This window comes from Garra rufa, chromosome 1, assembly GCF_049309525.1.
Source record: "Garra rufa chromosome 1, GarRuf1.0, whole genome shotgun sequence".
In the NCBI taxonomy this organism is placed as follows: Eukaryota; Metazoa; Chordata; class Actinopteri; order Cypriniformes; family Cyprinidae; genus Garra; species Garra rufa.
The window spans coordinates 51,439,619-51,459,287 of NC_133361.1; the positions used below are offsets into that span (position 1 = coordinate 51,439,619).

The following is a 19,669-nucleotide window of genomic DNA, read 5'->3' on the forward strand; positions in this document are numbered from 1 at the left end:
CCTAACAAACCATACATCAATGGAAGGCTTATTTATTCAGCTTTCAAATGCTGCATAAATATCAATTTCAACAAGTGGACCCTTATGACAGGTTTTGTGGTCCAGGGTCAGATATTAAGAAAAAATGACCTGATTGAACCTGATTTTAATATACATTTAAAATCGTTTGTCTTTATACTACACTCTATAATAAAGATCTTTCTCATTTTTTTAATGCATGAAGATTTGCATTAATTTTTTTTATGTAACAGAGCTATTCCTGTCACCTTCATTTTAGGCTACCGACCTCTTGGTTTCATAACTTAGACAGCCATTGTGCAAATCTGAAAGGTCGTAAGATTTAAAATAGCTTTGAAGAGTTTTGGTATTTAGACACACCTTTTAATTCCATTACCTTGGGCAATGCTGTGAAAACATTTAAAAGAGCCCTGGCCAAAGAGAATATGTCAGCCACAATCCCATTCATTCTATGCTAATGAAACATTAACTTTTTTTTTTTTATTCTTTATGCAAGGTTTGACCTTTTTTCCCCAAAGATGCGAAACTGAAATCATTCTAATATGCTGATTTGCTGTTTTCAAGAAACGTTTATTCAGAGATCAGCATTTATTGGAAATAAAACGCTTTTTTAACATTATACACTAAACCATTCAAAAGCTTGAAGTCAGTAGGCCCTATATATATTTTCTATTCATCAAAAGAACCTGAAACAATTTTTTCAAAATAATAAAAATAATAATAAATGTATTTTGAGCAGCAAATCAGAATATTAGAATGATTTCTGAAGGATCATCTGACTGGAGTAATGATGCTTAAAATTCAGCTTTGAAATCACAGGAATAAATTACATTATAATATAAATTTAAATAAAAAAAAAAAACAGTTATTTTAAATAGTAAAAATATTTCACAATACTACTGTTTTCGCCTTAGATCAAATAATACAGGTTTGGTGAGCAGAAGAGACTTCTTTAAAAAACATAAAAAAAATCTTACTGTTTAAAAACTTTTGACTGGAAGTGTACATCATTCATATTTTCATTCTGGGTTGAACTATTCCTTTAAAGCTCATTCTAACATGCAATAAGTAATTGTCACTGATGACAAAAAAGCATTGGATGAAAAAATTTAGACTACGTTTTCATATACTTGCATACATAGTGCATATTAAATAGCTGAACGCTTACAGGAAAAAGCATCATGAACATTTTAAAATAAATATCCATTTGTGTTACACTTTAGAAACAAAGCCAAATCAACCACATGTGGGTAAGTGAATAATACTAAATTTCATTCTACATGATATTTTCAGATTAATAGAAAACTATAATGTTCTATTAATTCCAAAGTGGATGCACATCTAAAATTGTGTTGCAGGCATCCACGACTTCAGCACCTCCTCACCCACCTCCCATCCTCTCTAGCTCTTTCTCACTGAGTTCAGCCCTGCCTTTAAGGGGAGGGTAAGATAAGAGTCCACATACAGACCCCTGAAATCCTCCTCAGAGCCACAGTCCCATAATCAACAGAGGACAGACGGCTCGCGCGGGGCCGTGCACGCGCTGGACACTGATAAGAAAACAGCAAGAGTTTTATTTAGGCTAGCTTACATTAATGTCGCTTTTACTGCAAACAATGCGAAGACGAAGGGACCCTTGCGTACTGCACATGGACCATCTTAAATTGGAAAGACATTTTAATATATAACAATTTCTGTGACTTTATCAACGGTGATGTGGAGTTAATAATAATAAGTGAGGAGTTTATACCAAAACAAAGGTCGATTTACTTCTTAAATATATATATATTTTAAGTCCAGTTTGACTTTTAAGACATTTTATGTAATCTGAATTACTTTTTTACGTTTCCATGCTTCAGCAGGTATTTTAGATTTCCGTTCTCTCAGATAATATTATAAGAGACGTCTTTATTGGACTGAAGCATGTAAATGAATGATTTAAATAACCGCCATCTGAGGAATTCGGGATTTCGGTGCTTCGCCTGGAAACAAACCTCTTCGCTTTAATCCGCAAACTGCCTTTCAAAGGACTTCAAATGGGCCACTTGCTCCTCAGAAGAGAGACTCATTCTGCCGTGGAGGGCAATTTGAATGTTTGCGCACTGAGAGGAATGTCGAGCCTGCAGATCCGCTGAGGGACTCAAACTGCTGCTTAATTAACCCGATATTTGCTCACGGAGTCGGAGCCCAGTTGCTGAGCGTCTGGTGCGCGTCTCTCTAAATGCGCGCTGTCCCGTGGAGCCCCGCAGCGGCACGGCAGCAAGATGAGATCGCGGATCCCGCTTCTTCTCGCGGTACTTGCGGCGGCGTGTCTGCGGTTTGGCAGTGCGGAGGTAAGAGCGACTCAATATGCGTTAATCAATCTCAACTTCCCAGAGTTAATTGGTTCCTGTTGCATTCTTATAGGCTAGGCTATTTGTTTTTCATTAAGAATTCATTTATCAGAGTTATTTATAGAGTGGATAATATACCACAGTAGCCTATAATTAACCTGTCGTTTATTTACTCACCCTCATGGTTTTCCAAACATTTTTTGTTCTCTATAAAAGTTGATTGTCTAGTGACCACATCTGTCAAGCCCCCCAAAAAGACAAAAGCTTGTAAAAGTGGTCCATATTCATGTGGTAGGCCTATATTCGTTTGAAACCACATGATAGATTTGTTTGGAAACGAGCCAGAATACTTTTTGAAGAACATCTTCACAAATCTTAACATCACATTTACAAATTTGTGACCCTGGACAGCAAAACCAGTCATAAGGGTCAATTTGAAATTGAAAATTATGTATCACCCATATTAAAGCTAAATAAATAAGCTTTCCATTGATGTATTGTTTGTTACAATATTTGGCCGAGATAGATCTGGAAAATGAGGGTGCAACAAAATCAAAATAGAGAAAATCGCAGTTAAAGTTTAAATTTAAAGTCCAATTGAAGTTCTTAGCAATGCATATTACTAATCAATAATTTGGTTTTAATATATTTACGGTAGGGAATTACAAAATATCTTCATGGAACATGATCTTTATTTACTATCCTAATGATTTTCTTTATTGGCATAAAAGAAAAATCGATAATTGATCCATACAATGTACTTTTTTGTGGTCCAGAGTCACATTTCACGTTTTTGGCGAGTCACGTTTTATTGGAATACATACCAGAATCAATGACAGTCTGCATAAAAGTTATGAAACTGGACAAAATTTGCCTTCATGCTTTAAATTAAATGATGAAAATTCATTTTCATTCATGATTTCACATTTTCAAACTGTTTTGATGGATCGACCAATGGGAATTGACTATGTCAGTGACGACAAACCTGACTTGACATGTCACCGATTTATTTTAATTTTTAAACAAAAAGCAAATTAGATTTCAGAGCTCAAATGGCATATATTTTTAAAGAAATAACTTAAATTTCAATCTGAATGTCTGACTTTTATGAAGATTTTTTTTTAAGTTTGACAGATGTCCTAAATGGAAAAGAGCTGCATTAACATTCTATAAAATATTTCATTTTGTGTTCCATGGAAGAAATGATTTGAAATTATACATTTGTTTTCATTTTGGGTAAACAGCATACAGCATGGAACCTTTATTTTTAAGTGTATATGCACGTGCATTTGTATACAGGATGGATTTTTCTTCCCACTGCTTCAAAGCTTCTTTGAATATTGTTGATGCCACATGAACTTGCGCTGTAATCTTGCGGTATAACCACTGGCATCCCACAACATCATAAATCACCCATGGGGAATCATATGAAGGGTGATTCTTTTAAACAAATCTGTGAACTGATGCCTAAAGGCTCCAGGGACTGACTGGTTCACTAAGGATTGTTGACAATTAGCACACGAAAGCTGCAGGTTCTAATGCATTTGCCCTTCCTTTGACCACCACAGTTGTGTTGCATGAGGCGCTTAATCAAAATATGACATTTCTGTGACCCCCATCCCCCTAAAACCTAGCAGTGATAGAAAGAGACATATCATAATTGGTATCTAGGTAATTGAAGACATGACATTTCCAAAACACGTGCCTTTTCCAGTTTAAATTGTAATGTTTAAAACGTAATTCCTTGTTCGAAAGGAAATGCGAGATCAAAAGCTGTGATTATGATCCCTCTCAGCGTTATGGTGCGCTTTTTGGAAGTTCCCTATCATGTAAAAACATAATTTTTCATCTCCTTATGATGTGTGATTTAGATGGAAAAGTCCCGCTAGGTACAAAATAGACAAGTAATGATTATATGCTTTCATTTACAGATAAAAATTAAAACCATGCAGTGTTATTTTTTGCAGCTACACTAACTGATGGCTGATGGTGCATATTTGCATGTGTTAGTAGATGATATGGGCATGTGTGTGAGAGAGCATTGTCAGCAGATGTGTAATTATGTATCATTACTCCCCAACATGGGCTGTGCATTCCACCACTCCTCCACAATCCCAGAATGCTCTAGGCCTGTCCTTCACTCTCTGATGGTATTAGGAGCAGGGTTCAGGGGTTGTGTGGTTCAGCACTGGTGATCAACCGAGACGCACACCACCCTCCCATTGGTTTGTTTGGATAAGGCAACCTGCAAGTGTCAGTATAGCTTAATTTGCACATTTTTGCGATTTTCTGATTTTTGCATTTTATTTAAAAATATTATATATTTTAATATTTTTTTAATATAATTTACAGTAGAATTTATTTATTTATTTGTTAATTTATAAAATTTGCAACTTGGATTTTTTTGTAGAGAATCAGTTTTCTGCTTTAAAATAATGTACCATCTGCACTATACCTAAACCTACCCAAAAGTATGAACAAAAGCAAATGTGACGTAAAAAATGCAGGTGCAAACATGCCGTTTTACCTTGTTTTTCAACCTTGATTTGCAAATTTTTGCAATATTTTGGTCTTTTTATTTTATAATATATATATATATATATATATATATATATATATATATATATATATATATGTGTGTGTGTGTGTGTGTGTGTGTGTGTGTGTGTGTGTGTGTTTAATATTTAAAATAATATACAATATCATTTTATTTTTTATTATTACATTTTGAATTTTTTTGAGAGAATCAGTTGAGACTGATTAGATCAGAAATGAGATCAAATGAAAAAAAAAAATTCTGCTTTAATGTGACTCTTTAATCTTATGTCTTTCCTTTCCGAAGAGATATCAATAATGTCTCAGCCTGTGCTTAGATTTGCTAAATCACCAAATGAAAGTCTGAAAATCAAAATCAGAAGTTTATGAAGATCCATAAAGTCTCTTGAGCTTTGAAATAGCAACCTCTGAGCAATACAGATTTCCTCTGATTCTATTCTATTCTATTCTATTCTATTCTATTCTATTCTATTCTATTCTATTCTATTCTGTTCTATTCTATTCTATTCTATTATATTATATTATATTATATTATATTATATTCTGTGTGGTCTTTGTGTATGCCATCTGGTGTCTGTGTGTGTATTGTGGTTGTTTGTATAAGTGTGATGCTATATATTTACATTGGGTAAAGCAATTTAGAGTGTGTATGTGATATATGATAAATATTTATGAATCATATACATGTTAATTAGAGTGTGCTAGTATGTGTGTCCAAGCCTACACTACAATTTTAATGTTGGAAAACAAATGAATCAAAATTCACAGTAAATACATTCACATGGTTACAAAAGTTTTGTTTCAAATGCATGGTGAGTTAGAAAAAAAATATTGTAAGAATTGTTTCTTGAGCAGCAAATCAGCATAGAAGACTAATTTCTGAAGGATCATGTGACACTGAAGACTGAAGTAATGATGCTGAAAAATCAGTTTTGGATCACAGAAATAAATTACATTTCAAAATATAGTTAAATAGAAAACATTTTAAATTGTGTTAATATTTTACAATATTACTGTTTTTACTGTAATTTTGATCACATAAATGTAAGACAAGAAATCAAGAAATCATGTTGACAACATTTCATCAATGTTCAAACAACATTTATCTGCTTATAAACATCATGGTGCACTCTAGATCCGAATTGAATTGTGCATGGATGATAGAGAGCTTGAGAATGTGACAGCGAAATTAAAAATGGAAAATTGATGATTCATGAGATTTATGTATTTGGACAAAACAAGGCCACTATGCTTCTCAAAGCTCCCAAGAGAGTACGATATGCTGGTGATTCACCCTGAATTTTTTCTGTTCGATTAGAAGTGCATACCGCAAGAGGTGTGGCGAATTTAGGATGTTTCTTAACTTTTGGCACGCTTGAATTCCTGCATTTGTTTGGCCCATGCAAAACCGTCTGAATCACCAGCCAGTAATGTGACGGATTTCCCTTATCGCGCCGATTACTGAAATACTCCATCCTTCCGGCAGCCTCCCTCATCCATCTCTCTCTTTCTCCTCTTCAAGCTCACCTTTTCTCCATCTCTCCATCCCCCACTTCCTCTCTGCCCTCTTTCCTGTGTCCTGCATAAATGCTGCCAGATGAGATGGAGGAGACGAGGGTCAGTGGCCTCTGTCTGGACATGCTGTATGAACAGGGCTATTGTGTCCCCAAGACCTGCATTGACACCCTGAGACAAACCAGCATCCATAGTGCTCTGTCTCACTGTCACACACTCAAACACACAGCAACACATACACATTATTTTATGTATGCGCTCTTTGGAATTCTTGATTCAGATTGGTCATTCAGAACTCAAATGTTACACTGTAAAAAATGTTAACAGGTAACAGTAACTTTGCGAACTATAAGGGGAAAAAACATCTCATGATGAAAACAGACAGTCAAGCCTGAAATTATTCATACCCCTGGCAAATTCTGACTTAAAGTTACTTTTATTCAACCAGCAAGTTTTTTTTTTTGACCGGAAATGACACAGGCTTGTCCAAAAAGATAAGAAGACGATGTACAAGAGGCATCATTGTGGAAAAAATATGACTCAGTTTTTATTTACATTTGAACAAAAAGTGGCTTGTTCAAAATTTTTCATACCCTTTGCAAACTGTCACAGTTTATGGGAAAATCCAAAGTTCTATACCATTCCAAATAGTCCACGCTGTTCTAAAGCATTCTAATTACCCTGATTCATTGGGAAAATACAAGACGTTCCGCACTGTGAAAAATCTCAGGGGACGTGGTCGGAAGCCAAAAGTGACACCTGTGCTGGCCAGGAGGATAGTGAGAGAGGTAAAAAAGAATCCAAGGATCACCACCAAGGCCAACCTGTTGAATCTGGGCTCTGCTGGTGGCAACATCTCAAGGCAGACAGTCCAAAAGCCCACTTGGCATTTGCAAATGCTCATGTGGACAAAGAAGAAGACTTCTGGTCTTCTGTTTTATAGTCAGATGAAACAAAAATTGAAATGTTTGGCCACTATGATGTAGCCTTCATTTGGCGTAAAAAAGGAGAAGCCTTCAACCCTAAGAACACCATCCCCACTGTCAGACATGGTGGTGGGAACCTAATGTTGGTAGACCAGGGAACCTAATCACAGTAAACGGCACCATGAAAAAGGAGCAATATTTCAAAATTCTCAAATGGTGAAGAAATAGATAGCAGACAAAACATTAGTGGCCCAGCCAGAGTCCTGGCTTAAATTCAATTGAGGATCTGTGGAGGGAGCTAAAGATCAGGGTGATGGCAAGGAAACCCTCCAACCTGAAAGAGTTGGAGCTCATCGCTAAAGATGAATGGGCAAAAATACCAGTGGAGACATGTAAAAAGCTGGTCAGCAGTTATAGGAAGCGTTTGATTGCTTTAATAGCCAAAAAAAAGACTTTTTTATTGATTATTGAGAAGGGTATAAATAATTTGGACATGCCACTTTTTGTTCAAATGTAAAAAAAGATTAGTAATATTATTTTCCACAATGATGCCTGTTGTACATCATTTTATTATCTTTTGGGAGACGCCTGAGTTAATTGAGTTGAGTTAATTTCTTGGAGTCTTGAGCAGCTGATGGCACTTTTTTTTTTTTTTTTACATACATTGCTGTTCAAAAACACAGAAAAAAACGGTAGTATTTGAAAATAATATTACAATTTAAAATAACAGTTTTCTAATTGAACATACAGGGGTTGGACAAAAAAACTGAAACACCTGGTTTTAGACCACAGTTAGTATGGTGTTGGGCCTCCTTTTTTTGGCCAATAGAGCATTTCGTCTTTGGAATTGTCATTTACAAGTCCTGCACAGTTGCCAAAGGCATTTTGAGCCATTCTCCTCTTGCAGATCAGGGGTCAGGTCACTACATGATACTGGTGTAGGAAAATGTTATCTGACTCGCTCCTCCAAAACACCCCAAAGTGGCACAATAATATTCAGATCTGGTGACTATGCATGCCATGGGAGATGTCCAACTTCACTTTTCTTGTTCATAAGACCACTCTGTGGGGTTGGACAATGAAACTGAAACACTGGCCAATATAATGTTGGAGGTTTCATGGCTATATTTTTGCAGCCTGGTGGCCAATCTTCACTGACTGCACATTCCACCAGTAAGAACAGGTGTGAACGTTGACTATGTGCACCCAATGGTTCAGACATTGTACTCTGAAGGTGGTACCATGTATCAGGATGATAATGCACCAGTACACACAGCAAGACAGGTGACAGAGTGGTCTGATGAACAAGAAAAGTGAAGTTGGACATCTCCCATGGCATGCATAGTCACCAGATCTGAATATTATTGTGCCACTTTGGGGTGTTTTGGAGGAGCGAGTCAGATAACATTTTCCTACACCAGTATCATGTAGTGACCTGACCCCTGATCTGCAAGAGGAGAATGGCTCAAAATGCCTTTGGCAACTGTGCAGGACTTGTATATGACAATTCCAAAGACGAAATGCTCTATTGGCCAAAAAAAGGAGGCCCAACACCATACTAACTGTGGTCTAAAACCAGGTGTTTCAGTTTTTTTGTCCAACCCCTGTATTTTAAAATGTCTTTTTTTTGTGATGCAAAGCTGAATTTTCAGCATCATTACTCCAGCCTTCAGTGTCACATGATCCTTCAGAAATCATTCTGATATGATGAGATGATGCTCAAGAAGATTTCTTATTATCATCAGTGTTTTGTTCTGGTTTGTTTTTTTGTGGAAACTGTGATACTTTTTTTCAGGATTCTTTGATTAATAGAAACATGCATTTCATTATTCTGAATATTTCTAATATATTATGTTTCCTCTTTCTAGGCTGATCCTCTCCCAGCCGCAGTGGTTGAATTGGTGAAGGGTGGATCTGTATCTTCAATTCAGGACCTGCAGTTTTTGCTGTTCTCTGAATCTATTGGTAAATCTCTTTTCGTCTCATCCCAGAGATACGCATCTCTCATGCATCATTCATTCTTCTTTTTCAAGAAGTGACAAAAAATGCCCCACGTATTTGAAGTTTGATGAAAATTCCTCTGTTTCTCTTTCTAACTAAATTTGATATTCTATTCTAGGCCAAATTTATGGGTTTAGTCACTCTGTAGACCAGGGGTGCCCAAGCTCCATCCTGGAGGGCCGGTTTCCTGCAGAGTTTAGCTCCATCTTGCCTAAACACACCTTCTGGGAAATTTCCAGTATTTCTATAAGAGCTTGATTAGCTGGTTCAGGGCTGTTTAATTGGGGTTAGAGCTAAACTCTGCTGGTCACCGGCCCTCCAGGACCAAGTTTGGGCACCCCTGGTCTATAGTGACCTGTAAGTATCAAATAAGTGTATTTGGTGTTTAAAGGTGCAAGCTATGTAATGTGTTGGTAATTTGACACTTTTTTTTATTAAGTTTTAAAATGCCTCTGACATTCCTGGAGGCAAATATTACTCTTTGATTAATATGTTAATTAGGACTCTGGGCTACAGCCCTCCTGTACCGTACTTAATATAGATTGCCTCCTTAATACTTTTTTACAAAACAACATTTTGACCTTGATCTATGTATGCTGTCCTTGTTTATATTTAAAGCTTGTATAGCAGCAGACTATAACTCTTAACTCTTCTGTAAACTCGTATCTGGAGTAACTAAGTGAAAAAGCCTTTAGAAAATCATTGAAACCTTAATCAAAGCATGGTGTGATGTGCCAGTCTTTCTTCTACTGTTACTTTCATCCCTAAAAAAACTGAAAAAAGTTGCTATTTCCTACAAGGGTCTGCATTTCATGCATTTTCAACACGAATTCACTACCTGATGGTTCAAAGTTGCTGTCATTTTGTTCTCCAGAGGTTGAGCCAGACAGTCAACATGACAATGACACCAGCAACCGTCTGCCACGCAGTCTTTTGGGTTAGTCCGACTTCTCTTTTCTTGCTTGTTGCAGTATTGTGTTTTATTCTCCTTAATGTCAGCATTATTTGTTAATTATGTATTTTCAGTGGTAAAATGCTTTATAAAAACTAATCCTAAGTAGCACAGGTGTATTTGTAGCAATAGCCAAAATACACTGTATGGGTCAAAATTATCGATTTTTCTTTTATGCCAAAAAATCATTAGGATAATGAGTAAAGGTCATATTCCATGAAGATATTTTGTAAATTTTCCATAAATATTTTAACTATTATTTTGATTTATTGTGTCAGCATATGCTTCAGCTTCCAGATAATGCTTATAACAAAAACAATCCAAAGTCAGCAAATCTGGCTTTTTGAGCTGAGTCAGATCATCATTATTCCCAGACACAATGATCATGATGGATTGCTGAACAAGCACTTTCTGGAATAAGACTTTTTCAGTACATCTGTTTTGAGAGATTGAGAGCGAAAGATGGAGAGAGACAGGGAGGAATAAACTAGAAATTACCCAGTTTAACCCAGAATATATTTGGTGGCATTTATTGTATACTGACTTTTTCCCCCCTACAAACTGGATTTTGTTGCATTTATTTATTAATGTACTGGTTGAGTGATTTACATTTGATATTATTTTAATAAATCACATAAAAACATTCAATAGTACAGTTATTGGTAAACCATGTTTTCAAATTTAAAAAGAAAATAAGAGGAAAACAATTTATGACCCTGGACCACAAAACCATAAGGGTCATAAGGCCCAAGTTTTATAAATTATGATTTATACATCACATGAAAGCTGAATAAATAACCTTTCCATTGATGTATGGTTTGTCAACTATTTGAAAATCTGGAAACCTGCAAAAATATTGAGAAAATTGCTGTTTGTTGTTCAAATGAAGTTTTTAGCAATGGATATTACTAATCATAAACTAAGTTTTGATATATTTACGGTAGAAAAATTATCTTCATGGAACATGATGTTTACTTAATATCCCAATGATTTATGGCATAAATGAAAAAAATAATAATAATAATTTTGACCCATACAATGAATTTTTGGCTATTGCTACAAATACGCCTGTGCTACTTATGACTGGTTTTGTGGTTTTGTTTGTTTATTTATTTTCACAAGTTATTTTTGGTTTGTTTTTAAAAAAGTCATTATTATATTATTATTACATTTGTTTTAGAAAAGTAATTACTACATTATTACAATACCCCAGTTTTATGTAGTTACGAGCTGTATGGGAAGCCAAATGATTAGCTACCACCCAGCAAACACTTGTCAACTGCCCACAACACCTTAAAGGGTACCCTAAGACTTGTATGGCTTAATATAACATAAATGATGTCTCTTACTGAAATATGTAGTAGAAAACCCATGAAAGACTAAGGTTATTTGAAAAATCCACATCGGTTGACACATGTTTTGGACTATGGGAGGCGTCATTATTTTGATGACGTTAAATGGTTGCACTCAGTGAGCTACTGGTGCTAGCTGTTGCTATTTTCACCACAACACAACTCAGAAAATAAAACACTGACACGATGCCCACAGCTAAGAAAGAGCTTACATGTGGCGATGGATGTAAGTGTTGGTTTAAGTGAAATGCTGTACCATCGATTTTTCCCCACAATGAGTCTAAACGCCAACTAAACGGCATCTAGCATTTCTTGTTTCTGCCATTTGTAAGCTCTTTCAGTAGCTGCGGCCTAAAAGCCTCAAAGGCATCAGGGCTAAAGTGGAGAGAACAAAGACGCTGGTCTTTAGAATGTTTTATTCGTCCACAGACATCTTCCCATTCTTTTCTCTACTTCCTATCGTTAGGAAAGCAATGAAAACTTACATCTCTTCTCTTGTTGCCATTCAACTGAAAATTACAACCAAAAGCCGCACAAAGTGGCATTGTATCAGTGTTTCATTTTCCAAGTGGAGTTATAGTAAGAATAGTAACAGGTAGTGCCAGTAGCTCATGTCACTGAAATATGTCCAAAATATGTATAAAACGATGTGATTTTTTTAAAATAACATAAATCTTTAATTGATTTTCTACTACATATTTCAGTAACAGACATAATTTATTTTAATGTTATATTAAGCCATACAAGTCTTAATACCTATTTTGCATGAGCAAGCAGCTGTACAAATCGAGTTAGTCTAATTGCTAAATGTTTGTCATGTAGTTCATGTGCCTCTGTGTGTATTTCTGCATCTTTGTCTGCAGACGCTCAGCCCGCTCAGCAAGCCATCTGTAAGATCAGGACCGAGGTCATCGAGGTCACACGCTCCATGTTGGACCGTAGCAATGCAAATTTCCTGTTGTGGCCTCCGTGCGTGGAGGTGCAGAGGTGCTCGGGCTGCTGTAACACCAAGAGCCTGCAGTGTGTGCCTGTACTTACACACACAAGATACCTACAGGTACACACACACCCTCTTTTCAAGTTTTTAAGTATATTCAACCAGGCCATATTCAATTTCCTTTCCTCTTCATCCTCAGGTGATGAAGATACAGTACGTGAACAAGCGGCCACTCTACGATAAGGCTGTCGTCTCCGTTCTCGACCATGTAGAGTGCCGCTGTCAGCCGGCTCCTCGGCCCGCTCAGCGTCGGAAGTCAACCAGCCACAAACAAGAAGGACGGGAACGCTCTGGGAAACCTCGGGCCAAAGATGAGCTCCATCGCAGGGATGAACTCAAACACAACCAGAGGATAAGCCTGGAGGACCTGCTCAGCCGTAGCTGGCTGCCCAAAGAGAGGTTCTCTGAATCAGAATTCGGCCGGGACGGCTGGGGTCTGAACGAGACGCAGTATGGAGGGGCCAAAGGTCATCACCGTCACCCCGGGGATGGAAGGAGACACGGCAAAACTAATGACACAGCAACACAAGGAACGATGGCTCCATTGCCAAATCATACCGAACAGGAAGAAACTGATTTGTCATTGCGCAATGTTACGCAATTCGAAACGCAGACTACTGCTAACCAAAGTATAACCAATCAGACATCAGATTTTTCCATGAGTACATTGGAATTGACCAATCAGACTTTTGTGCACCAATCAAATCTAACGCAAGAAAATGAACGATTGCAAACAACCAATCAAACGGAACAACTCATCTCAAACGCCACAGGGATAGCCAATCAGAATCGGGGAGATGTGTTTCTGTCTGTAGAGGAGAACAGTCAGAAAAGAGGTGAGACTACGGATGTAGAGGTGAAGAAGGAGGAGCAAGAGCAGAGACAAATGGACAAAAAGGCCAAGGAGGAGGAAATGGAAGAGCTGCTGCTAATGCACAAAATCCTAGATGAAGACAAACACAAACATCACCACAAAGTACAACAGACCAATATACAGCCAGACGAGAAACTTCAGCAGCTCCATCACAAACAACACACTTATACTACCACACAACGAACAGGTAAAGTACCTTAAACATCCACATATCATCAATGTCTGGGAGAATTTATTCACAGTCAGCTGGACAATACAGTGTTGTTTAAGTAACGAGTCAACTTATGTTGACTTGAGTAAAAGACAACAAAAAATGTTGGTGAGGTCAGTGTCCTTCTAAATGAACATCTCGAGTGGAAAGCTTTGGTTAAAACTTGCATTAGTTCAACCAAAAAATTAAATTCTCATCATCTCACCTTCAAGTTGTTCCAAACCTGTATGAGTTTCTTACTTCTGTTGAACACAAAAGATAATATTTTGAAGAATAATGGTAAGCAGACAGTTGCTGGTAGCCACTGACTTCCGTAGGGTAGAAAAAATACTATGGAAGTCAATGGCTACTGGCAACTGTTTGCTTACTTACATTCTTTAAAATATCTTCATTTGTTTTCAGAAGAAAGAAACTCATACAGGTTTTAGGGTGAGTAAATGATAGATTTTTTTGTTTTTGGGTAAACTATGCCTTTTAGCAAGCAAAAGCGTGCCAAGTGTACTTTATATTGTCATTTAGGCAGTTCCAAATATGTTTAGCTGTATTTTTCTAATCAATATATAAACTCAAGCAGATGTTCTACAGAAACAATTTAGAAGATTGTGGTTTGCAGAAATGTTATAAATAAAAACTAGAATAAAAAATGTACAAACTAGAAAAAAATGTTCATCAAGACTTTGATGCTGACTTGAGAGTCTACAGTTTAGCTTTAAGTTTGAAGGTTATGAGGGATTAGCTAACTTCCAGAAAACTCACCCTAATGTCATCCAAGATGTTAATGTCTTTGTTTCTTCAGTCAAAAAGAAATTAAGATTTTTGATGAAAATATTCCAGGATTTTCTCCATATAGTGGACTTCAATGAGGATCAATGGGTCGAAGGCCCAAATTGCAGTTTTAGTGCAGCTTCAAAGGGTTCTACATGATCCCAGCCAAGGAATAAGGGTCATATCTAGCTAAACGATTGGTCAATTTCTAAAAAAAAACAAAAAAGTACATACTTTTTAACCACAAATGCTCATCTTGCATTAGCTCTGTGATGCGCGTCTTCAACTTCACGCATTACGTAATCACGTTGGAAAGGTCACGCGCAGTTAATTCTTTGTGTTCTTTCGTTAATAAAGCTAAGGTAGGGCAAAAAAGTCCATCTCATTTTCTCCTCCAACTTTAAATTTATCCAATATTGTTGTTTTACCTTTTTTTTGTAAAGGGCATTTGACTTTCTTTGCACGGTCGCTTTGGGACGGTACTTCCACCTGCGTCACACATGACCTTTCCACCATGATTATGTAATGCGTAAGGACATGGAAGTAGAGCTAGTGCAAAATGAGCATTTGTGGTTAAAAAGTATATAAACTTAATTTTGTTTTTAGAAAATTGACAGATTGTAGATAAGACCCTTGTTCCTTAGCTGGGATCCTGTAGAGCCTTTTAAAGCTGTGATTTGGACCTTCAACCCGTTGACACCCCACTGAAGTCCACTATACGGTGAAAAATCCTGGAATGTTTTCCTCAAAAACCTTAATTCCTTTTTGACTGAAGAAAGAAAGACATGAACATCTTGGACAACATGGAGGTGAGTAAATTATTAGGACATTTATATTCTGGAAGTGAACTAATCCTTTAAGATTAAAGTAGTTGATGGATGTTTGGGCGTAGCTATGTGGGTGCTAGGTTATTCTGGGTGGTTGACAGAAATGAAATACCACATTTAGGGTCTTCTGGATGGGATTTAGGATGTTGCACTAAGGTTCTGGATCTTTGTTAGTACATCACAGACATACAGAGAGACAAAGAGATAGATAGGTCACAGAGTAAGATAGCTGAGTCCAGCTGTTGTTTTAAGTGCTTACACCTTTCGATCATTCCTCCTCCATTTTTTTTATGGACAGATGCTGAAAATGTATGTTATATGTTGAAAAAATGAACTCTCTTTTACTATGAACGGGTTCCAGAGGGAAATTTTTCTGTGTTCATTCTTTGCTGTGCTTTTGTCTGTCATAATTGACCCTTCACAAAGAACTTGATTGACAGGCTATCTGCCTAATCATAGCGTTGAATCAGCGATTTTGTCTGACAAACAAATCAGACAAGAGAGTAGTTTAACTGCGGTGGACTTAAACTTGAAAAATTATGTGTATTGATAGCGTGACCATACGTTCTCTTTTCCCGGATATGTCCTCTTTTTGGACTTTAAAAAATGCGTCTGGCCGGGATTCCAAAATTGCCCAAAATGTCCGGGATTCGGCTTTTGCTTTCTACAGTTGCTATCAATATGTGGAATATTTGAATCGCTTTGGATGCAGCTTGTGTTGGATGTAGGGTTGCCAAATCCGCATTTTTTCTACGGAATAGGGCTGATTTTAAACTGTTGCGGGGAGTTGATTTTCTCCCGTGGGTTAAAAGTTTGAAATATTGCATAAATTCCTATTTGACAGAAATGCTTGTATTAAAACATTTTGCATTCCACCTGTGATAAAACTGTGGTAGATATTCGTTTTGTGAAGGATGGCCACTGTGGTAGGAAGCTTTTTAGCTGTGTTTATGATCAATCTGCATAACGGTGACTGTAAAATATGTAGTTTTGGTATGGAAATGACATATATTGATACCAAAAATAGGATCCCAACACCATTTGAAAGCTGAGACTTTGTTTCATACCAGAAATTAACCTGCTCTGTCTCTTGTCTGTCCGTATGTTATTATTTTCCATTAGTTATTTTTCACTGTGTGAGAACATTGGGGCATATTTGGCCCATGTTCAGTTTGATTCTGTGAACCATTATCTATGAATATCTCATCTGACTTTGAATAAATACTACCAGACACCTACACTACAGGATAAGGAAGTAACACTTGCATAGGCCTACATAAACATGTGTAGTGCAGTACAATATCAAATGCAAGATCAGAATATCTTGATTAAATATTGATTTTTTTCTTGTTGTTGTTGCAAACAGGAACTACATCTCCTCCTGTGCAACATCTCCCCCCACACAAACCCCCCAGACCACCTCCTCACCCACCAAAAAAGAGAAGAAAACAGCGCAATCGCATCAGCAAATCTGCCATGAGAGCCCTGCTCATGTAACACAAACATAAACAGGTAAGATGCTCGGATATTAAAATGAAATACCACATTTATAGGAATAGTTCAGCCAAAAATGTACATTTGCTGAAAATGTATTGACACTCAGGCCATCCAAGATGTAGATGAGTTTGTCTCTTCATGGGAAATTAAGCATTACATCACTTGCTCACTGCAGTGAATGGGTGCCGTCAGAATGAGAGTCGAAACAGCTGATAAAAACAGCACAATAATCCACAAGTAATCCACACCACTCCAGTCCATCAATGTCTTATGAACCAAAAAGCTGTTTGAAATTAATTGATCATTAAGACATTTTTAACTTCAATCTTCAAAAGTCCTCTGTAATATTGCTTTTTCAAGTTAGTCATCTCGTCTTTACAACCCAAAACAGTTTTTAAACAAATATGGTCTCAGATTTTGATGTGAGAGAGCAACAGGGGATGGACTTTTTCACTGGAGAAAGCATTATTATGGATAAAGGACTGTTTTTTTTTTTTTTTTTTTATTTTATTTTTGGCCTGAAACATCAGTTTCATGTTAAAATGTATTGGAATTAGTTTCTTTCAAACACACAGCTTTTCTTTTCACAAGATGTTAATTGATGGACTGGAGTGGTGTGGATTACTTGTGGAATATTGTGATGTTTTATTATCAGTTTGGACTCTAATTCTTTCGGCACCCATTCACTACAGTGAGCAAGTGATATAATGCTAAATTTCTCCAAATCTCTTCATATGAAGAAACAAACTCATCTACATCTTGTATGGCCTGAGGGTAATTAGATTTTGAGCAAATTTTCATTTTGGGTGAACTATTTCTTTAATACACTGCAAAAAATGCTTTTCTTACTTAGATTTTTTGTCTTGTTTCCAGCCAAAATATCTAAAAATTCTTAAATCAAGAAGGATTTTCTAGACGAGTAAAAATTATTAAGTGTGTTTTTGCTTGAAACAAGCAAAATAATGGGGTTTGTTTGAAATAAGATTTTTTTCTTACCCCATTGGCAGATTATTTAGCTTGTTCTACGCAAAAACTCACTTATTGACTCGTTTTTTCTGAAAACAAGAAAATAATTTTTACTCGTCTAGAAAATCCTTTTTGATTTAAGAATTTTTAGATATTTTGGCTGAAAACAAGACAAAAAATCTAAGTAAGAAAAGCATTTTTGCAGCGTATACAGTAAAAATAATCATTAGAATGTACTACTGTAACTATGTCTCTTTCTTTCACTCTCTTGCAGATAGATAATCAGATGGATGCAGTCTCTCCCATATGAGTTCTTATTTATGTAACCAGTGTGTCCAGGGACATTAAGAGATATGACACTAATCACGTTTCAAAAAACACTTCCAGCATCCAGGCCATTCTCACCTCTCACTCAATTCTAATCTGTTTCTCTGATCAGTCACAAGGAAAAAGACAATTCTGACACAGAAGATGTTTGCATGGAGGATTGTTTCCAGTTGCCGAAGATTCCCTGTGCTCACTGAATGGACATTCAACCTTCTAGGTTCAGATGTTGGACTTGGGAATCATGTAAATCTGGAAGTTTAGGACATCAGAAGCATGAAACACCTATTGAACCCTGGACAGAAGAACCTAGAAAAAGCATGAAACTGGGTCAGTATGCAGGGTTAAACAGCCTGTTCAGCTCAGAACTAGTCAAATGTGGAAAAGAACAGCTTAAAAAGACTGCATTTCCTATGATCACTCACCTTTAAAGACAAACCGGTAGATGCTCCTGTGCTACATCTCACCTACCCAAAAAAAGCGGTTGATATTTGTTGTGTAATTGAGGCTTGAACCAATTGATTATTTGGTTAATATTGCAAAGAAATCTTTCAGAAAGCACACTAAACTTTTAAAAATAAAGGTTCCAAAAGGGTGTTTTTGCAGCGATGCCATAGAAGAACCATTTTTGGTTTCCCAAAGAACCTTTCAGTGAACAGTTCTTAAAAGAACCGTTTTGAAGAACATTTTAAAAATCCAAATAACCTTTTTCGACTATTCCGTGGATGCTTAGAGTTCTTCATGGAACCTTTGATGCCAATAAAGAACCTTTGTTTTTAAGAGCATATCTCCAGGGATGCAATCAAACGCATTATTTCATGTCATATTTCAAACTATGTGTTTTAACCTAAAACAGACAAACACAGAACGCTTGAACAACTTTGTATTTTAATATATTACCAGTCAAAAACGCAAAGTACCTTTGCTTTAAGTTGTTTTCAGTATCATTTGTTATTATTTAAGCGATTCTTAACACTGGAAGTTCACACAGGATGAAGCAAGGGAATGCATTTCTGTCTCAATTAATTCCTCATACCTCTAAGAGTGTAAAGGTGCTACATTATAACACAAAGCAGTAAGAGTTTATTCATTAATATTATTTATTCTTTTGTAAATCTGTTCTGTTCACAGCAGGGCCGGTGTTTCATCACAGTCTTACAAAACGCTCACCAGAAGACCAAAATGGGGATTATTTTTAGTATGTTCATGTACAGATGGTCTGTTTTGGATCTTTACTAAACGTTGCAGATTGTGCAGAATTTGCACTCTTTTTTATACATAGAATAAAATTTAAACACTAACCATTAAGGTGTAATTCGTGGTCTCTTTTAAGTTTTTGTGCAGTGATGTTAGCTTTCTTCATAGTTCACCAAAAAATGGCTGAACCCTCAGGTCATTCAAGATGTAGATGAGTTTGTTTCTCCATCAAAACAGATTTGGAGAAATTTAGCATTACATCAATTGCTCACTGCAGTGAATGGGTGCCGTCAGATTGAGAGTCCAAACAGCTGTTAAAAACATTACAATTACCCACAAGTAATCCACACAACAGTCC

At 36.5% G+C, this 19,669-nt stretch overlaps 1 protein-coding gene across 1 annotated transcript; it reads left to right on the top strand.

Annotated features, from left to right (window-relative positions):
- The first annotated feature begins 1,506 nt into the window (after positions 1 to 1,506).
- pdgfbb (platelet-derived growth factor beta polypeptide b) lies at positions 1,507 to 19,422 on the top strand. Its single transcript, XM_073833520.1, has 7 exons — positions 1,507 to 2,351; positions 9,217 to 9,313; positions 10,224 to 10,286; positions 12,517 to 12,710; positions 12,790 to 13,711; positions 16,694 to 16,839; positions 18,065 to 19,422. The coding sequence occupies exons 1-6, from the start codon at positions 2,283 to 2,285 to the stop codon at positions 16,822 to 16,824; spliced, it is 1,476 nt and encodes a 491-aa protein (XP_073689621.1). The 5' UTR covers positions 1,507 to 2,282; the 3' UTR covers positions 16,825 to 16,839; positions 18,065 to 19,422.
- Positions 19,423 to 19,669: the final 247 nt, after the last annotated feature.

Excerpts from the sequence above, each read along its gene's own strand:
- pdgfbb (XM_073833520.1), top strand. The coding sequence starts at position 2,283 with ATGAGATCGCGGATCCCGCTTCTTCTCGCGGTACTTGCGGCGGCGTGT. Across the intron at positions 10,287-12,516 it reads TCTGCCACGCAGTCTTTTGG|ACGCTCAGCCCGCTCAGCAA; the intron begins GTTAGTCCGACT and ends CTTTGTCTGCAG. Across the intron at positions 13,712-16,693 it reads TACTACCACACAACGAACAG|GAACTACATCTCCTCCTGTG; the intron begins GTAAAGTACCTT and ends TGTTGCAAACAG.